This window comes from Triticum dicoccoides, chromosome 7A (genome assembly GCF_002162155.2).
Source record: "Triticum dicoccoides isolate Atlit2015 ecotype Zavitan chromosome 7A, WEW_v2.0, whole genome shotgun sequence".
In the NCBI taxonomy this organism is placed as follows: Eukaryota; Viridiplantae; Streptophyta; class Magnoliopsida; order Poales; family Poaceae; genus Triticum; species Triticum dicoccoides.
In genome coordinates, this window is record NC_041392.1 from 680,802,087 (window position 1) to 680,819,020 (window position 16,934).

At 48.0% G+C, this 16,934-nt stretch overlaps 1 protein-coding gene across 1 annotated transcript; it reads left to right on the forward strand.

The window, feature by feature from the left end:
* The first annotated feature begins 9,797 nt into the window (after window positions 1-9,797).
* LOC119329385 (cation-transporting ATPase HMA5-like) lies at window positions 9,798-15,829 on the forward strand. The gene is made up of 9 exons (XM_037602421.1): window positions 9,798-10,153; window positions 11,393-12,007; window positions 12,595-13,024; window positions 13,111-13,436; window positions 13,905-13,963; window positions 14,044-14,386; window positions 14,570-14,770; window positions 14,904-15,161; window positions 15,262-15,829. The coding sequence occupies exons 1-9, from the start codon at window positions 9,857-9,859 to the stop codon at window positions 15,736-15,738; spliced, it is 3,006 nt and encodes a 1,001-aa protein (XP_037458318.1). The 5' UTR covers window positions 9,798-9,856; the 3' UTR covers window positions 15,739-15,829.
* Window positions 15,830-16,934: the final 1,105 nt, after the last annotated feature.

Sequence of the window (16,934 nt, forward strand, 5' to 3'; positions counted from 1 at the left end):
GAAGTGTTTTCAACAGTGAACTGATGAAAATAATCGAAGAAACGCACCTTACTTTATTAGTAAAAATTTTTAGTAATAAGATAAGATATAGATCTCTAGCTCCGGCCCCGCTCAATGCTTGTGGGCTGGCCCAATAAGGGACGCATTGAGGAGCGTTTTTGCATTGATTTTATTTTTCCTCTTCTTTTCTTTTTCTTGATTTTCATTATTTCTTTCTTATTTTTCTTTGTATCTCTTTTTTGTATACACAAGATTTTTTTATCAGTTACATGATTATCAGTTTTTCAATATATGTTTTGACACCTACTATTTTAATGCATATTACTCATTTTTTAATAAATATGAAACAATTTTATAACGTTAATATATTTTAAATACATGTTTTTAAAATATATATTTTTCTACTTTTTCATACTCATTGTACATATTTTATACACCTAAAATACTTTATGTACATGGTTAACATTTTTCAAATACATGACCAATACTTTTTAAACACACATTCTTGAACATTTTCTCGAATACGTGTTCAACATTTTTTAAAAATTAAGTGAATTTGTTTTTACATTTGTATAAATATTTTTTCATGAAGACATTTTTTGGAACTCAGGAACATGTTTTTGAATGCTATCAACATTTTTTGTAACTACGCTAACAAAAAATTATGCCGCTTAACATTTTTAAAATTCACATATTTTGTAAAATTTTAAGTTGTTTCAGTTTTTTGAATATATGCATTCTAGTATATATTTTTGAAAATAAAATAAAAGAAAAGATGAACAAATGAAAGAAAACAGTGTACTAAACAAACTAACCTGGGCCGACCCATAGTGACGGGAAGGCAGGCAGAATTCGCTGCTTGAGGTGACACCTCCTTCTGGTTAGCTATACGCGGCATATAGCCGCGCCCGTCGGAACACCATCAATGTTCATCTTCATGTTTGTCGGGTGCGGAACAAGGGTGAAGTTAGAGTCTTCTCGAGCAAGAAACAAAAAAGATGCAGATGGAGTTGTTTGCCGAGATGAGCATGGAAAGTTCCAACGGGCGTCGGCACTCGGAAGTGTTGTTTGATGTTATCAGTGATCTCCCCACCCATTTGTACATTCTTTTTCAGGGTACATTATGCAATAAAACGGCGTTGTTCTTCCAAAAAAAGAGTCAAAACGGAGCCTAGACTCAATTTGCCTACATCTTCTAAAAAAGCACAAATTTTACCTAGAAAAAGGAACACACCATTAATTATGTCATCTAAAAATGTTAAATATGTCTCTAAGATAACCAGGAATCATTTTCCATTTTTTTTCCAAAGGAGGAAAATCGAGTCAATATGAATTGTTGTGCATGATGACAGCCATTCCATTCCATGATAAGGTGTTGCTTTTTAAAGTTAGGAGACTCTTGGCCCTTGACTAGTCCCTGTCCTGGTATCAGCATTCAGCGGCTGGTGGTTGGCCAGATGGCCTAACAGAAGGACAAAACAGCAAGGAAGAACCTGATCCACGGCCATGTAAGATTAAGCTGCAAGAAAGACGAGGGCCTACCAGGATAGCAATCCAGCTTTGCTCCCAAAGGTCGTTCCAAAAGAGACATGGGAATGAGAGCGAGGCTCCTGTCATGATGGTTGACACTTGACAGGGACACCAAATCTGCATAAAACATTTAGTAGCACGTCTGAGTCATTGTCTACTAACCAGCACCACAGGGAACAAAGAGAGAAAGAAAGAGAAGGTGGTGCAACCATGTAGCGTATGTTTGCTTGTTACTTTGATGTTTTGCTTTTTGTTTTTTCACTCAAAATGTTGATCATTTTAGCTATTAGTGGTTGGGAGCAGAGCTTGATGCTTTGCTAGCACCATGCTCTGATCATGTTTCTCCTGCTGATATGATATGCATGTCACACACACCGGTAATGTACACTGGCTTATGTTTGACAGCTCGACCTGACTGCTACCCCTCTGGTTGTCCGGTCATGTCGTCGACCGCCTTGCTTCAGGCATGGAAAGTTTGATGATCATGCATGCATCGGTGTAGCTTGCGCAGCAAGATGTCGAAAGTAATGCACAGTGACATGCGCCTAAGATCTGACAGATCAAGTGGCCAAGAACTCAGGGCTCACAAAAGAAATCTAGCGTAAAATCTGTACCGTTTTTTTTTGTGGGCAAGGAAATGAAGCATGTTTTGACCTTAGGAGGACACCCACTGTCAGAACCTGGTTTTTTCACAAGGTTGGCAAAAGAAAGCCTGCTGAAAATCTGCCCTGTTTTCACGCAAGGTGATAAATAAATTCGTCTTTTGACCTCAGGAGGAAACCCAATGCGTAGTTTCTTCACCGCGGAAATGTTGGCCATGAGAATGCTTCCACTCCAAGGCCTTCTATCGTTTCCCCATCACGGGCCACCAGAGGACAAGGCTCTGAGTTGAATCACTCGGCGGTGACGGACGGCAGAGAGTACCACAGAGGCATCCCCGAGAACTCCATGAACCGTCGTACATCTGGTAGCTGTGCTGGCCAGATCGTCATCATATGGTACTACACTTGTACTACTACTACCGCGATTTTTTTTGCCGGTGTAGTAGTACTACTATACTCACCGGTCACCAACGTACGTCAAGCGTCAAGCGTCATTCCACGGCAACCCTGTCCTGGCGGTGGACGTTGCTGGCCGGCCGGTGACCTGCATTGAGGTGTGAGAGGTTGATAGGCAGCACAGGAAGATGACTTTGGAAAAGTCTGAAGGGAAGCTCCACCAACCCTCGGCGGCACAGGCCAGCGGACTGGACACACCAGTTGCCGAGGCTACTACCGTCCATGAAAACGAACCTTCGGCTTGGGCCTTTCAGCAGCATGATACCCACTCCGTCCCAAAATAAAGTCAACTCCACCGCGCGACCCTATCCTGTCCGGCCCCGTCCGTTTGAGATAAAAGGGACAAAAAAGGCGGCCCAGCGCGCGGGAGCAAACGGACTTTTGTCCGTTTTGTGTCCGCTTTCGACCCATTCCCGGCCCAAACTTGCGTCGGTTTTGGGGTGAAACGGACACCACGCGGACGGGCGGGACGCGCGCGCTTGTCCTCCCCTGGCCCGCCTGTCGGGGACACTAGCAGTCCCTCCGCTCCCAAGGCTTCACCCTCTCTCCCCGCCCCGCCCCGCCGCCGGCGCCGCCGCTATTCTCCGGCCGCCTCCTCACCGCGCAGCCCCCCCGCCGTCCATACCAAACTACGTCTCGACATGGCCGCCACCACCCCCGCGCTTCCGCCGTAGTTTTGGTCATCGATCGAAGGAGGTTTGGCCGTGGCCGTCCTTGCCGGTGGCAGAGTCGGACACGACTGCCGGCGACGTACCACGGCGGCCGAGGCAGATTCCGACGAGAGCTCCAGAGCGGCCTGTAGCCGGCCGGCAACCACCCTGCTGCGTCGAGGTGATCATCGCGGCCTCTTCGCCACCACGACCGCAAGGTGTTCGACCTTTTGCCAACAAAGGTATGGACAGTGGAGACGAGTTTTTCTTCCATCACTTCCTTTGTTCATCGGACGATTCGTCATCGGATGATGACGATCTTGTGGTGGCTGCACTGGTCGTTCACGACCATATTCAACGGTAGCTTCCTCGGTACAGGGGGCCAGTCCTTGGCCGTGCTCCCAACCTGAACCGCAACAGGGAGAGAGGCCACGCCCTACTCTATGCAGATTACTTTGCCAACACCCCGCTCTTCAGGCCGGATAAATTTCGTCGCCGTTTTCGTATGGCAAGGCATGTGTTCAATCGTATTCGAGAGGGAGTGATTGCTCATGACCCATACTTCGAGTGCAAGACGGATGCCCTTGGCAAGCTTGGATTCTCCTCCTATCAGAAATGCACCGCGGCCATTCGCATGCTTGCATATGGAATTTCAGGCGATCTGGTGGATGAGTATGTGCGTATGAGTGAGACAACATGTCTGTTCTCAATGTACAAGTTTTGCCAGGCTGTGATCGAGGTCTTTGGGCCAGAGTACTTGAGGCAGCCAACTGCCGCTGATACAGAAAAATTGTTGGCGACCAACGCAGCTAGAGGATTTCCAGGTATGCTTGGCAGCATAGATTGTATGCACTGGGAGTGGAAGAACTGTCCATTTGCTTGGCAGGGCCAGTACAAGGGGCATGTTAACGGGTGCACTGTCATATTAGAAGCGGTGGCATCACAAGATCTTTGGATATGGCATTCTTTCTTCGGCATGGCAGGTTCTCACAATGATATCAACGTGCTGCAGCGTTCTCCAGTCTTCGCGAGGCTTGCAGAAGGCCACTTCCCACAGTGAGAATATTGAGCCCCTGCACCAAGACCCGGCCACATTTGAACAGTTTGTCCAATTCCACCGTGAGATGCGTGATTGGCACACTCATGTGAATCTTCAAAATGACTTGATTGAGCACGTGGGGGATCACATTGGCAACCAATAGATGTATTTCTCCATTTTATGTTCAGTCAAGACAATTTCAATTTGGTTGTAAAACTATTTTATTAAAGACAATTTCAATTGGGTTGTAAAATTATTTTAATTTTCAGACAAATATTTGGGTTCGAAAGTAATTTTAATGCAAATTTGGGCATTTCTTGGCCTTGACGGACAGGATGGGGCAAAAGGATGCGGCCGCGCGCTGGGCGCACGGCCACCGCATCCCAGGACAGGCCCAGACACGACCCCAAATCCCTACCCAAAGGGACAAAAACAGGACAAAACGGACGTCCGTTTGAGGTCGCGCGATGGAGTTGGCCTAAGTGGGTGTTTGTTTCCAGAGACTTTTTGGTGTAGGGACTTTTTAACCAGGAGGGACTACTAGGGACTAAAAGTTGCTTTTTGGGACTAAATGAAGAAGACTCTCAAGGAGAGTCTTTTTGAGACTTTTCCAACAATGCCCCTCCATGCACCCATTGGCCCGCCACCCTGTGGTGTTATTTAGTTGTTATTTTTCTATATATTAGGGGTAACATGGTCATTTAATAACCTATAGGGAGGGATTAGGGACTTCTTAGTCCCTGGAAACAAACAAGGAGAGACTTTTTAGGGATTAGGGATTTTTTAGTTGGGACTAGAAAAAGTCTTAAGACTTATGAACCAAACAGGGCCTAAGTGTCGTATGGGACGCCCGAAATGCCGCCTCTCTATTAGCTCCCTCTGTGAAGTATTATAAGAGTATTTACATCACTAAAGCAGTAATATAAACGGTCTCATATTTTTTTAGGAAGGGAGTATTTTCTAGCTGCACCCGTTGCGGGACATACTCATGCCGCGCACCGCACCCACGTACACAACACATGATGGGCACGCCAACAACTCCTCACGCATGGCATGGATCAGGCGCCCAGCTGAACCACCTGAATACATAACGTGCCCCTCCATCACCTGCAGCTAAGCCTGTCTTAACAAAGAGGCATAGCTGACGGACGATTATTATTCTAGTTATTAGTGCAGTATTATTATTGTACCGTTACCAGCCATGATCCGCTCGATCGTCAGGGTCTCTCGGCGATCGAGTATAGGGGGGCCGAGTACGTATATTGATCTAATCTTGTTGTAATTACTCCTCGCTCCTATTAAAAATTGTCGATCATTTGGGGGAGGGCAGGCCCCTGCTCGTCCTCCTGGCTCCGCCCCTGGATGCAAGCCCACGGGATCTGGTGCTACAGGTGCTTCGTTGAATCTGTAAAACTGTATGACTGTGTTGCTACGCTAGCGATACCATGGTGCAAAACCTGCTTCCACGAGGCCGTCCGCTTTGAGCCATGTATGGCCTCTGGTGCGTGCGGCGGTTGGGACCTGCCGGATCGGGAGATGCACAAACCGGTTGGCATCGCGGCCGAGTGGGGCGCGACGCGGCGTGCACCGGGTGGGTGGGCTTTTGGGCGATCGGTGCATGTCCGTCCTCCTCGTCTTGCTTTCACTTCACTTGCCGTGCTGGGTTGTTCAGAAAAGAAGTGTCTGCACGCGACCGACCACCGTTAGAGCAATTTCAATGGGCCAATCTAAACGGACGGTGATTTTGTTTGCTTGGGTTGGCCAAGCGGACACGGACGTCCGCTTTCGCGTTTGGGTCGACGTACGCTCGCCCGATCCATTTTGACGGCGCCGACAAAAGTATTAATAATTATGCATGCATATTTAAAATAAAAATAATTTAATTAAACATTTAAAGCCGGCCAGGAAGGCCCGCGAGAGTCCACGCATCCACATCCACATTAACATCTAAATGGCTCAATCAAACTAGAAAGGAAAAGAAAAAAGAGGAAAGAAAATGTTTACACAAATCTCTGTGTAAAATTAAGGACATGGGACTTAGATGTGCAATACTTATGGCACATCTAGATGTGCTTTAGCAAAATTGTTAAAAAAAACTAAAAACAAACTAAACTACGAGGCGGCGCGCTGCCCTAGGCCCCGTTGTCGTCGTCGTTCTCGGGGTCGGTGAGGTCGACGAGTGTCGGCGCAGAGCCGGCCCAGGGGAACGCCGTGTTCCAGGCGGCGGCGATGTCGGCCGCGGGCAGCTGTGCCGACGCGGGGGCATGTGCGGCCGCCTGTACAGCCACGGCCTGGCGCGCCTCCTCCTCAGCCTCGCGCTTCTCCTCCTCAAGGTCGCGCTCGAGCATCTCCTCGTACTCGCCGTGACGACACTTCTCGGCCAGCCATCGCTGGCGCCACATCTCGAGGTACGCCGCCTCCTGCGCCGGCGTCGCCCCCATCCAAACCGGTGGCGCGGAGGCCCATTCACGCAGTACTCCCGTCCAGGAGTAGCGCTCGACGCGGGACGGCTCCGGCTCCGACTCGGGCTCGGCCTTGGCGCGGTGTCAGGGAGGGGGCGGCGGGGCCACCGGCGGCAGCATGCAGTCGCCCGCCGCGGAGAGGGCAATGGCCTGCGCCATGGCCGCCTCGTACCTAGCCTCCTCCTCCTCCATCGCCTCCACCCTCCGCCGCTCGTCCTCCTCGCTCTCGCGGTCCGCCGCAAGGGCCGCCTGGTCCTCCTCGCGAACGATGAACAGGGGTGGCGGCACGCTGCGGTCGACCTCGCGCACGCCGCGTCGCCTCGCCTCCTCGTGCTCGAAGGCGAACCATCTCTTCCAGTTCGGCGAGTCGGATGCGTAGGCGGCGTCGCGGCGCTGCTCCGGTGTCAGCAACGCCGCACCTCCTCCGCGTGCGCCTTAGCCGACCGCGGCGGCGCCGGCACTGGGCTCCTCTCTGGATCCAGATGCCAGTCATGCGGCAGAGTGGCGCCGGGGTACAGCAGAGGCACGCGGTGCTGCCAGTGCCACTCCGCCTGGTGCACTGGCACGTCCACGCGTTGCCTCTGCCGGTGAGCCGGCGCCAGCGAAGGCGGGAGGAACTCCGAGGGGAAAAGGACGGCGAGGCGATTTGTGGTCAGGCTGCTATGCAGGCTTAGTCTCTCCGAGATGCTCGCAGGGACACGGCGTCCGTGCGTGCGTTCATGCGGGATGAGCGTATGCTCGTGTATGTGGGCAGCTTTGATTGTAGCGTTTTATAAATAAAAAGAAATAAAAAGCGGCGGCCGCCTTGGGCTCCTACGACGCGACCACGTCCGAGACACGAGGGATGGGTTCCGCGGCTTGTGTCGGACGCGACGGGTCAGTGCCGGGACTACACGGACGTCCATCGGGCGCGTGGGCCTGGTTTGGTTCGGGCGTTCGGCTACCGTGTCCCGTCCGCCGTCGCCTCTTCCCTTCGCTTGCACACCACACACCACACCACACCCACGAACCACGCGCGCGCGCGTCGACCCACCCCACCCCACCTACCCGTTTCCTTCTGCGGGGTACCCACACGCCCACCGCTCCCGCGACCGTATCGTCGTCGACTGGCGCAGCCTCCGCGACGCGGCACGGGCTCGATCGCGCGCCCGCACGTTTGCCAGGTGTTGCTCGCCGGTCCGTTTGCCAGGTGTTGGCGGCAGGCAGGCGACGATACGTGCACCCGACGATATTTTTCTAACCAGCATGTGGATGGTATTCTTTACTTTTATACGGGATGACATGGGCCATGGCGGGCCGAAGCTTATAGCTAACCAAACTCAACCTCCCCTGATCTGAATTTAACCACCCCTTAACCAATGGAGCCTTTTCTTAACTATAAACCTTTTTTGTGCGTCAAGGCAACCATGCCTTTGGAGGGAAAAGCACGGGCAGACAAGTGCATTGTCCATATGACGACGTATATTATGTGATCTAGCTCGCCCACTCTCGGACCATCTTTCCATTTAGCCGAGGAGTGGTTTGAGACTAACAAAACTTCCGAGAAAACTTTCGATCTATTCATCAATAGTCAAGGTAGTACCAAAACATCCGAAGTGAAAAATACATACAAGCCAGTAGACCACTTAGTGATGGCTACAAGCATTGGAGCGATCCGAAGACGCGCCACCGTCATCGTCCCTCCCTCCGTTGATAAAGGCCGGGAACCACCATGCCTCTGTGGTCCAAGGACCATAGGCGACGAGGCGGACTGGCGCCGACGCCGGCAAGAGGCAGTGAAACCCTAGCCGAGCGCCTTGGTCGCAGGAGCGAAGGGGTTTAGCGTTGTTTAAAAAAATAATACAATGTATTTTAAATATATCATACTACCCTTTAAAAAAATACTATCTAAATGCATATGATACAATGCATTAAGAAAATTGTATCTAAGTTTTAAACACATATTTAATGCATTAGATATACAATACTAAAATACTGCCCTTTTACAAAGATACCATCTAAATGCAACAATAAAATGCATCGAGAAAATTGTATCTAAGTTTTAAACACATGTTTAATGCATTAGATATACAATACTAAAATACTACCCTTTTTACAAAGATACTATCTAAATGCATATGATACAATGTATCAAGAAAATTAAACACATATTTAATGCATTAGGGGTACAATACTGAAATAACAACCCCTCGCAAAAAAAAAAGAAAACTAAATAGCACCCATTAAAATAGTCTCTATCGAATGCAATGGGAGTGTTCTTATTTTCCCGTTTGCTACAGAAAACAAATGTGAATTTTCCAGTGTCATGTTTCTCCAACAGCCACCACATAGTTGGATACGTATACGTTATTTTTTTTGTCCATGACTTGATTTTAAATATACTTTTCTTCGGATAAACCTAGAAGTTGAGGTGCGACACAAAAATTATATACTTCCTCCATCCGGGTTCATTAGCCCCTCACATTCTAGATCAAAATTTAACCATACATATGACTAACAAAAATATGAGATATATCTATAAAATATACGTCGTTGGATTTGTATTCAAAAAAGGTTTTACATGGTATAACTTGCGTGACATATAGCTCGTATTTTTTAAGTTAAATTTACAGTCAAGCTTTGACCCAAAATAAAAGGGGCCAAATAAACCTGAACGGAGGAAGTAAATGCCGTTGAAATAGAACCACCGTAATCTACCGCACACCAAACGCAGTCCCGAAAATGTATTATCGAGTCCATACCCCCATATCAAAATCCGCAAAATTAGATAAAACAAATCCCTTATGCTCATATTTCAAATTGGGAGATGTCAAAGCTCATTTCCAACGTAGTAATCTTGGACCGCATGCTGACTTCCACACCGAACACGAAAACCAAGTCAAACCGAAACTGCGAGCCTCCCTCGAGGGACCACATTGCAAAAAATAACACTACGTAACATTTTCAGAAAGCCCCCTCTCTTGCCTAAATAAAAATCATTTCGGTCCTTCCCCTTCGCCTTTCCCCAAGTTTATAAACCAGCCCCACCCCCTGTCTCCTTCCTCCGGTCTCCCTTCCCCTTCCGACGAAAATATTCCCACCTCTGTCGCCCGCCCGCCTCCCCTGCCTCTGACAGCCATGGCCCACCTCCAGCTCGCGGCGGTCGCCGGGGGCGGCCGCGCGGGCGACGAAATGGAGGAAGTGGCGCTGCTGGGCTCCTACGACGAGGAGATGGGCGGAGCGGCGCCGGCGGGAGGCGGCGCGGAGGAGGACGAGGAGGAGGCGGAGGCGCACGTGCGGGTGACGGGCATGACGTGCTCCGCCTGCACCGGCGCCGTCGAGGCCGCCGTCTCCGCCCGCCGCGGCGTGCGGCGCGTCGCCGTCTCGCTGCTCCAGAACCGCGCCCGCGTCGTCTTCGACCCCGCGCTCGTCAAGGTGAGATGGCGTCCCGTGACCCTTGCGTGTTTGCGCCTCTCTCCGGGCCATTCCGGAGCTCGTCTATGCATTTGGGGGCGGTAATTTTGCGCGGACAAAATCGCTGCGCCTGCGACGTTTTTTTTTGTTGGGTCAGAAAAAACAGTAAAATGGACCGCGTCTTTTGGAGGCTTCCCATTATCGCGAAAGGCCCGGGGAGTTGGTGCGCTTGCTCCACGAAGCTCGCTTCCACTTCATGTGATTGGGTGAATTGGGCTTGCAATTTTTGGTTTTAGTACTGTACAAGTATAGACGTGAGAACTGAATTCGTGGGGTTGTCTGTCGGGTCGGAAATACGCCGTCAGTTAAATGCGGTGCTGTACGCCTGGGAATCAGATTGCCGGATCGGTCGATCGCCGGTGGCTGATGATTCGAGCCCCTTTTGCTTTCGGGGTTGGTGAGCTGTAGCCTTTGTTGGAGGCTCGTGGTCGCTGGTGGATGGATCGTGGATCGCGGGATTTCGGGGGGTGGAGCGTGGCGCCGCAGTAGCTTTTGGTTGGTTGGTGAGCTGATGGGGGAGCTGCAGGCCCTGCAGCTGTTGAATCGTATTTTTCGGTGGAAAGTCTAAAAGAGGTGCTGAGCTGACGGTTGACATTGCAGATTGCACGGCTCAGGCAACGTGATATGGAGATTGGTTTCAAAACACTAAACTAGTAAACTGTGTGACAAACTTTTACTACCATTTTGCCATGTACTTGCTGGAAAATGGCAATGAGATGGTAAGTTTGTACTCACCGTACTGATGTCGTCTGGGTCGTATGGAACTTTTAGCTTGTTTTGCAACAGCTTTAAAAACTGCGATCACAGCTTATTAGTTATACTTGTGTTTTGAATATTTTTTCCCCCACCATGAGCAGTGAGCCGCCCCTTTTGACCATTTGCTTTCTGGCTGGAATCTTGCCGTTTAGCTTCAGATTATGAATATAATTAGCTTGGAATGATTCCTCAGAGAAGGGTGACCAACCTTTCCCCACCGTTGGCCGTAAAAAGACAAGCTCGGGCAATCATACGAGCTGTTTGATCCCTCTTTTCCCCTTCTCTAGAATGGTTCAACTTCAGTTTGTATACTAATCCTTGTATGTCAAGTTCTGCTCCAGTTTAGATGACTGATTCCATAGTGATACATATTGGCTCGAGATCTTTTGGCATATTTGGGTCACTTTGTTAACTGCAATTTTATTTTGGGACTTCTCTGTGCAGGTCGAGGATATAATAGAAGCTATAGAAGATGCTGGATTTGACGCTGAAATTCTCCCAGATTCTGCAGTCCCTCAACCTAAGTCACAGAAGACATTGTCAGCACAATTTAGGATAGGAGGAATGACATGTGCTAATTGTGTAAACTCAGTTGAGGGTATCTTAAGGAAACAACCGGGTATAAAAGGAGCAGTCGTTGCCCTGGCAACCTCATTAGGAGAAGTTGAGTATGATCCGTCTACCATTAGCAAGGATGAAATTGTTCAGGCTATCGAGGATGCTGGTTTTGAAGCTGCATTCTTACAGAGTAGCGAGCAAGATAAGATATTGCTAGGTCTGACTGGCGTGCACACAGAGAGGGATGCAGATGTACTACATGACATCCTTAAGAAAATGGATGGTTTGCGACAGTTTGCTGTAAATACTACCCTCTCAGAAGTTGAGATTGTATTTGATCCAGAAGCTGTTGGTCTGCGATCAATTGTGGATACTATTGAAATGGGAAGCAATGGGAGATTCAAATCACACGTGCAGAATCCTTACAGTAGAGGGGCTTCGAATGACGCACATGAGGCCTCCAAAATGCTCCATCTTCTCCGCTCTAGCTTATTCCTAAGTGTAAGTTCTGATCTTTGCTTCTCTCTTGCTCACCCTAGACAGTTTTGCTCAAAGGTTCAAGTATAATACATGTGCTGTGATTATAGTGCTGTCGGCATAGTTGATAGTTGTATTTGGCAAGACAACTTACAGTACAATAGGGAATGTATGATATGTTGGCAACAGGTAGCATATAAATGACACTCACATATTATTGTCATCGTGTGGCATCTTCTAACTAACGAAAGAAATATTTTAGTTTCACTGTTCTTTTTGCTTACATGTGAAACCCAACAAGATAAGATGAAATAAGAGAGCAATATTGTTCAATTTCAATGTTTGAGCAAGTAATAAACGAGAACACAGACATCTTACATGGTATTCACATCAAATCTGGCAATTGACTAAACAGTAGAGGTATTGTAGAAAACAAATAAAATGCAGGGTCGTCTACTTTTCTAAAATAATTTACCACGAGTAGGTGTAGGGATATTTGGTATTTTTGCCTAGTAATATATTTTGTTTGCTTCCTACTGTTCAGAATACACCGAACTTTTGCTATGCTACTACTTGCTTACTGACTCAATTCAATTGCCTCTTTGCAACAGATTCCTGTATTCTTCATACGTATGATCTGCCCGAGTATACCTTTCATCAGTACATTGCTTCTCAGGCACTGTGGACCATTTCATATGGGGGATTTGGTGAACTGGATATTGGTTAGCATTGTACAGTTCGTTATTGGCAAGAGATTCTATGTTGCTGCTTACAGAGCCTTAAGACATGGTTCTACAAATATGGATGTGTTAGTTGTTCTTGGCACCACTGCATCATATGTATATTCCGTTTGTGCACTACTATACGGAGCATTCACTGGATTTCAACCTCCCATATATTTTGAGACCAGTGCAATGATAATTACGTTTGTGCTATTTGGGAAGTATCTCGAGGTTCTTGCAAAGGGGAAAACATCAGATGCTATTAAAAAGCTTGTAGAACTTGTCCCTGCTACTGCTATTTTGCTTCTGAAAGATAAAGGTAAGTTTTACACACACATAACTGTTGTACTCAAATGCAGTTCGTCTAAAACTGCAAGCAAACTGACATTACTATTTCAAATTCAGAAGGAAAATATGTTGGGGAGAGGGAGATTGATGCTCTGTTAGTCCAACCTGGTGATGTCTTGAAAGTTCTTCCTGGTTCGAAAGTTCCTTCTGATGGTGTTGTTGTTTGGGGAACAAGCCATATCAATGAAAGTATGATAACTGGTGAATCTGCACCGATGCCTAAAGAAGTATCAAGTGTAGTAATTGGAGGGACAATCAACTTACAGGGCATCCTTCATATACAAGCAACGAAAGTAGGATCCGGAACAGTTTTGAGTCAGATAATATCTCTGGTTGAAACTGCTCAAATGTCCAAAGCCCCTATTCAGAAATTCGCCGATTATGTAAGTTTTTTTTTGTGTGTGATATCCCATATTCGCTTTGTCACTATGTATCAAATATCTCTGTCAACCATGCACCTTTGCTAAAATCATTTTAGATCCCAAAGCATGATGATGTGCTGTTTGCCACATTTGAAATGATGCATATGGACATTGTTTTTATGCCATTTTTTGTATTTCAATGCCTCTTACAGGACAGCACTTTACTCTTTTATGTTGTCTGAACTCTGAAGTACATGTTCATTTCACACGTTGCCTTCTGGTCCTCTTATTATTTTAATGTTGCGCGAAGTGCATGTTCATTTCACACATTGCTTTCTGCTCCTTTTGTTATTTGAACCTATTAACTTTTAGTAAAACTTTCGGAGGATTAGCTTACTTCTGAATTAGCTGCGTGTTCACCAAAAGCATTGCAACGTATTGTAGATGCCTATTTTGGTTGGTGCTGACATTCCACTGTTCCATTTTCAGGTGGCTAGCATTTTTGTTCCAATTGTCATCAGCTTGTCCATTCTAACGTTCTCCGTGTGGTGAGTTAAATAAACATTGTACAAAATTCATAGTAATGCTTCGTTCAAGTTTCTCACTTGTGGATTGTCTACTTTTGTAGGTTCTTATGTGGATCGTTGGGAGCATATCCACATTCATGGTTTGACGGAACTAGCAATTGCTTCGTTTTCTCCCTCATGTTCTCCATATCTGTTGTGGTGATTGCTTGTCCTTGTGCCCTTGGTTTGGCAACCCCAACTGCTGTAATGGTGGCAACTGGAATCGGGGCTAATCATGGAGTACTTGTAAAAGGTGGAGATGCATTGGAGAGGGCTCAAAATGTAAATTACGTGATCTTTGATAAAACAGGGACACTAACACAAGGAAAGGCTGTTGTTACAACTGCAAAGGTTTTCTCTGGAATGGACCTAGGAGATTTCCTCACACTAGTAGCATCTGCAGAGGTGAGGCAATCAATCTTGATCACAAATAACTCTTATGGTTCATATCAGTATGTGGTAAAAACATGTTATGGTTTGCTCCTTGCTCAGGCAGGATATTTTCTACTTTCTGCCTGCATATCCATATATGATAAAGGGAAAAAAAATGTAAGTTGAAAAATATTTATGTTTTTGTTTTGTACACAGGCAAGCAGTGAGCATCCTCTTGCAAAGGCTGTATTGGAATATGCATTTCATTTCCATTTCTTTGGCAAGCTCCCTTCGTCAAAGGATGGCATTGAGCAAAGAAAAGAGCAGATACTGTCCCAATGGTTGCTTGAAGCTGAAGATTTCTCTGCTGTGCCTGGCAAAGGAGTTCAGTGTTTGATCAACGAGAAGAAAGTTTTGGTGAGTCATAAGCTGCCATTTATCCTTCACCCCTTCTGTACAATACCTCAAAGCAGTGTGCAACTGTAGCATATGTATTTATAAATCTTTCCAAGTAAATTGCTGATTATCTGTAATAAAAATGTCACTGCAGATTGGAAACCGTGCCTTGATGAACGAAAATGGGGTGAGCGTTCCCCCGGAAGCTGAAAGTTTCTTGGTAGACCTGGAACTGAATGCAAAAACAGGCGTTCTGGTGGCATATGACAGCAGTTTCGTGGGGTTGATGGGGATTGCCGATCCCCTGAAAAGAGAGGCCGCTGTAGTCGTGGAAGGACTGAAGAAGATGGGCATTCATCCAGTGATGCTCACAGGTGACAACTGGAGGACTGCACAAGCTGTCGCGAAAGAGGTTCGCATCAGATTTGCTTCTGAATTCTGATCACCCATTAAGTCTATTCTTACCACCTCAGGTGCCTAACTGTTTACACTGGGTTATTGTCACTTGGCAGGTTGGCATTGAGGATGTGAGAGCAGAGGTCATGCCTGCCGGGAAAGCCGACGTGGTCCGGTCGCTCCAGAAGGACGGGAGCATAGTGGCCATGGTCGGGGACGGCATCAACGACTCCCCGGCCCTCGCGGCGGCGGACGTCGGGATGGCCATCGGGGGCGGCACGGACATCGCCATCGAGGCGGCCGACTACGTGCTGGTGAGGAACAACCTGGAGGACGTGATCACGGCCATCGACCTCTCGAGGAAGACCTTCAACCGGATCCGCTGGAACTACTTCTTCGCCATGGCGTACAACGTGGTGGCCATACCGGTGGCGGCCGGCGCGCTGTTCCCGCTGACGGGGCTCCAGATGCCGCCGTGGCTGGCGGGCGCCTGCATGGCCTTCTCGTCTGTCAGCGTGGTGTGCTCCTCGCTGCTGCTGCGGAGATACAGAAAACCCAGACTCACCACCGTGCTCCAGATAACTGTAGAGTAGAGCCATGGCTTTTGTGAATACTGTAACTGTAAGTCCCCTTCACCATTTTTACAGAAATGAAATGAAAAGAAAGAAAATGGTTTCCTGTGTACTCCATTGCTTACGGCTGCGGTGAATTACTTTTCTGCTTCTTCGTAAACGGCCAGGGAATGCCATGAATCCAGGTTCAGTGGTTCTCCTGATTCGGTGCAGCACCAGTTTTTGCTGGTGCACCGGCTTCAATCGCAATTCCCGATCACTTGCAAATGGGTCTAACATGACATCAACAACAATTTGTTTCCCCTTTTGTTTGTCCTTATTTATTTTTTCTGAGATAAGCTTGTCCTTATTTTTTTTTTGTTTGCGTCTCGCCATGTGCTCGTCCTTGTCGGGCTGCCTAGGTATTCGTCCTGCTGTCTGGGTGAATGGGAGGCTGATTTTAGCAATGCTTTTGAACAGCATTCCTCTACCGTTGCCGGTGCTAGTCCCTTGCTATTGCTGCTAGTCGTACTACTACACTACACTACACAACAGCTCGCTTCCCTTTCTGCTGTTGCTGCTAATCGTACAACTACAGTACTACAGCTCGCGTCCCTAATCTTCTTACGCAGAGATCTTTTACTATACCCTGAAATGAATAGACACCGTTTGTTTTCCTCAATCCAACGGTTTGCGCGATTTGGTACTCCAGCATCAGTCCCCCGGAGTACTAACCCGGAAACAGGTGGAGTACCTCCGTTTGAGGGGCAAAAGGGTAATCGCCAGCTTTGTTTATGATTTTCTTGCGAGGAGTATTTCAGTATTTCATTTTTCTTTTCTGTTTTCTCCCGGCTGGAAATGAAGGACCTGACCTAAACACATTGCCCTAACCCTAGTAGCCTTCCTGCCCGTCCCCTTGTATCCACCTGCGGCGGCCTCTGCCCCGCCCAAAAAGCGGCCAATGACGCGGGGTGCGCCTCGCCTTCTCCACCTCTGGCGACATCATCTCCAACGGCGGCCATGGCGGCCATAGTTGGCGAGGCACACGTGGCGTGGCGCGGATCGGCGCCCATGGCAGCCAGCGTTGGCGAGGCGCACGCCTACCGGCTCGTCCCTACTCCTCCATCTCCGCTCCTCGAGCAGCTGCTCTATCCAGGGCGTGCCCCACATACGGGTAGTAGAGCCGGCCGGAGAGGGGATTTGTACTGTACCCAGGCGCTGACTGTACGTGTGGATGG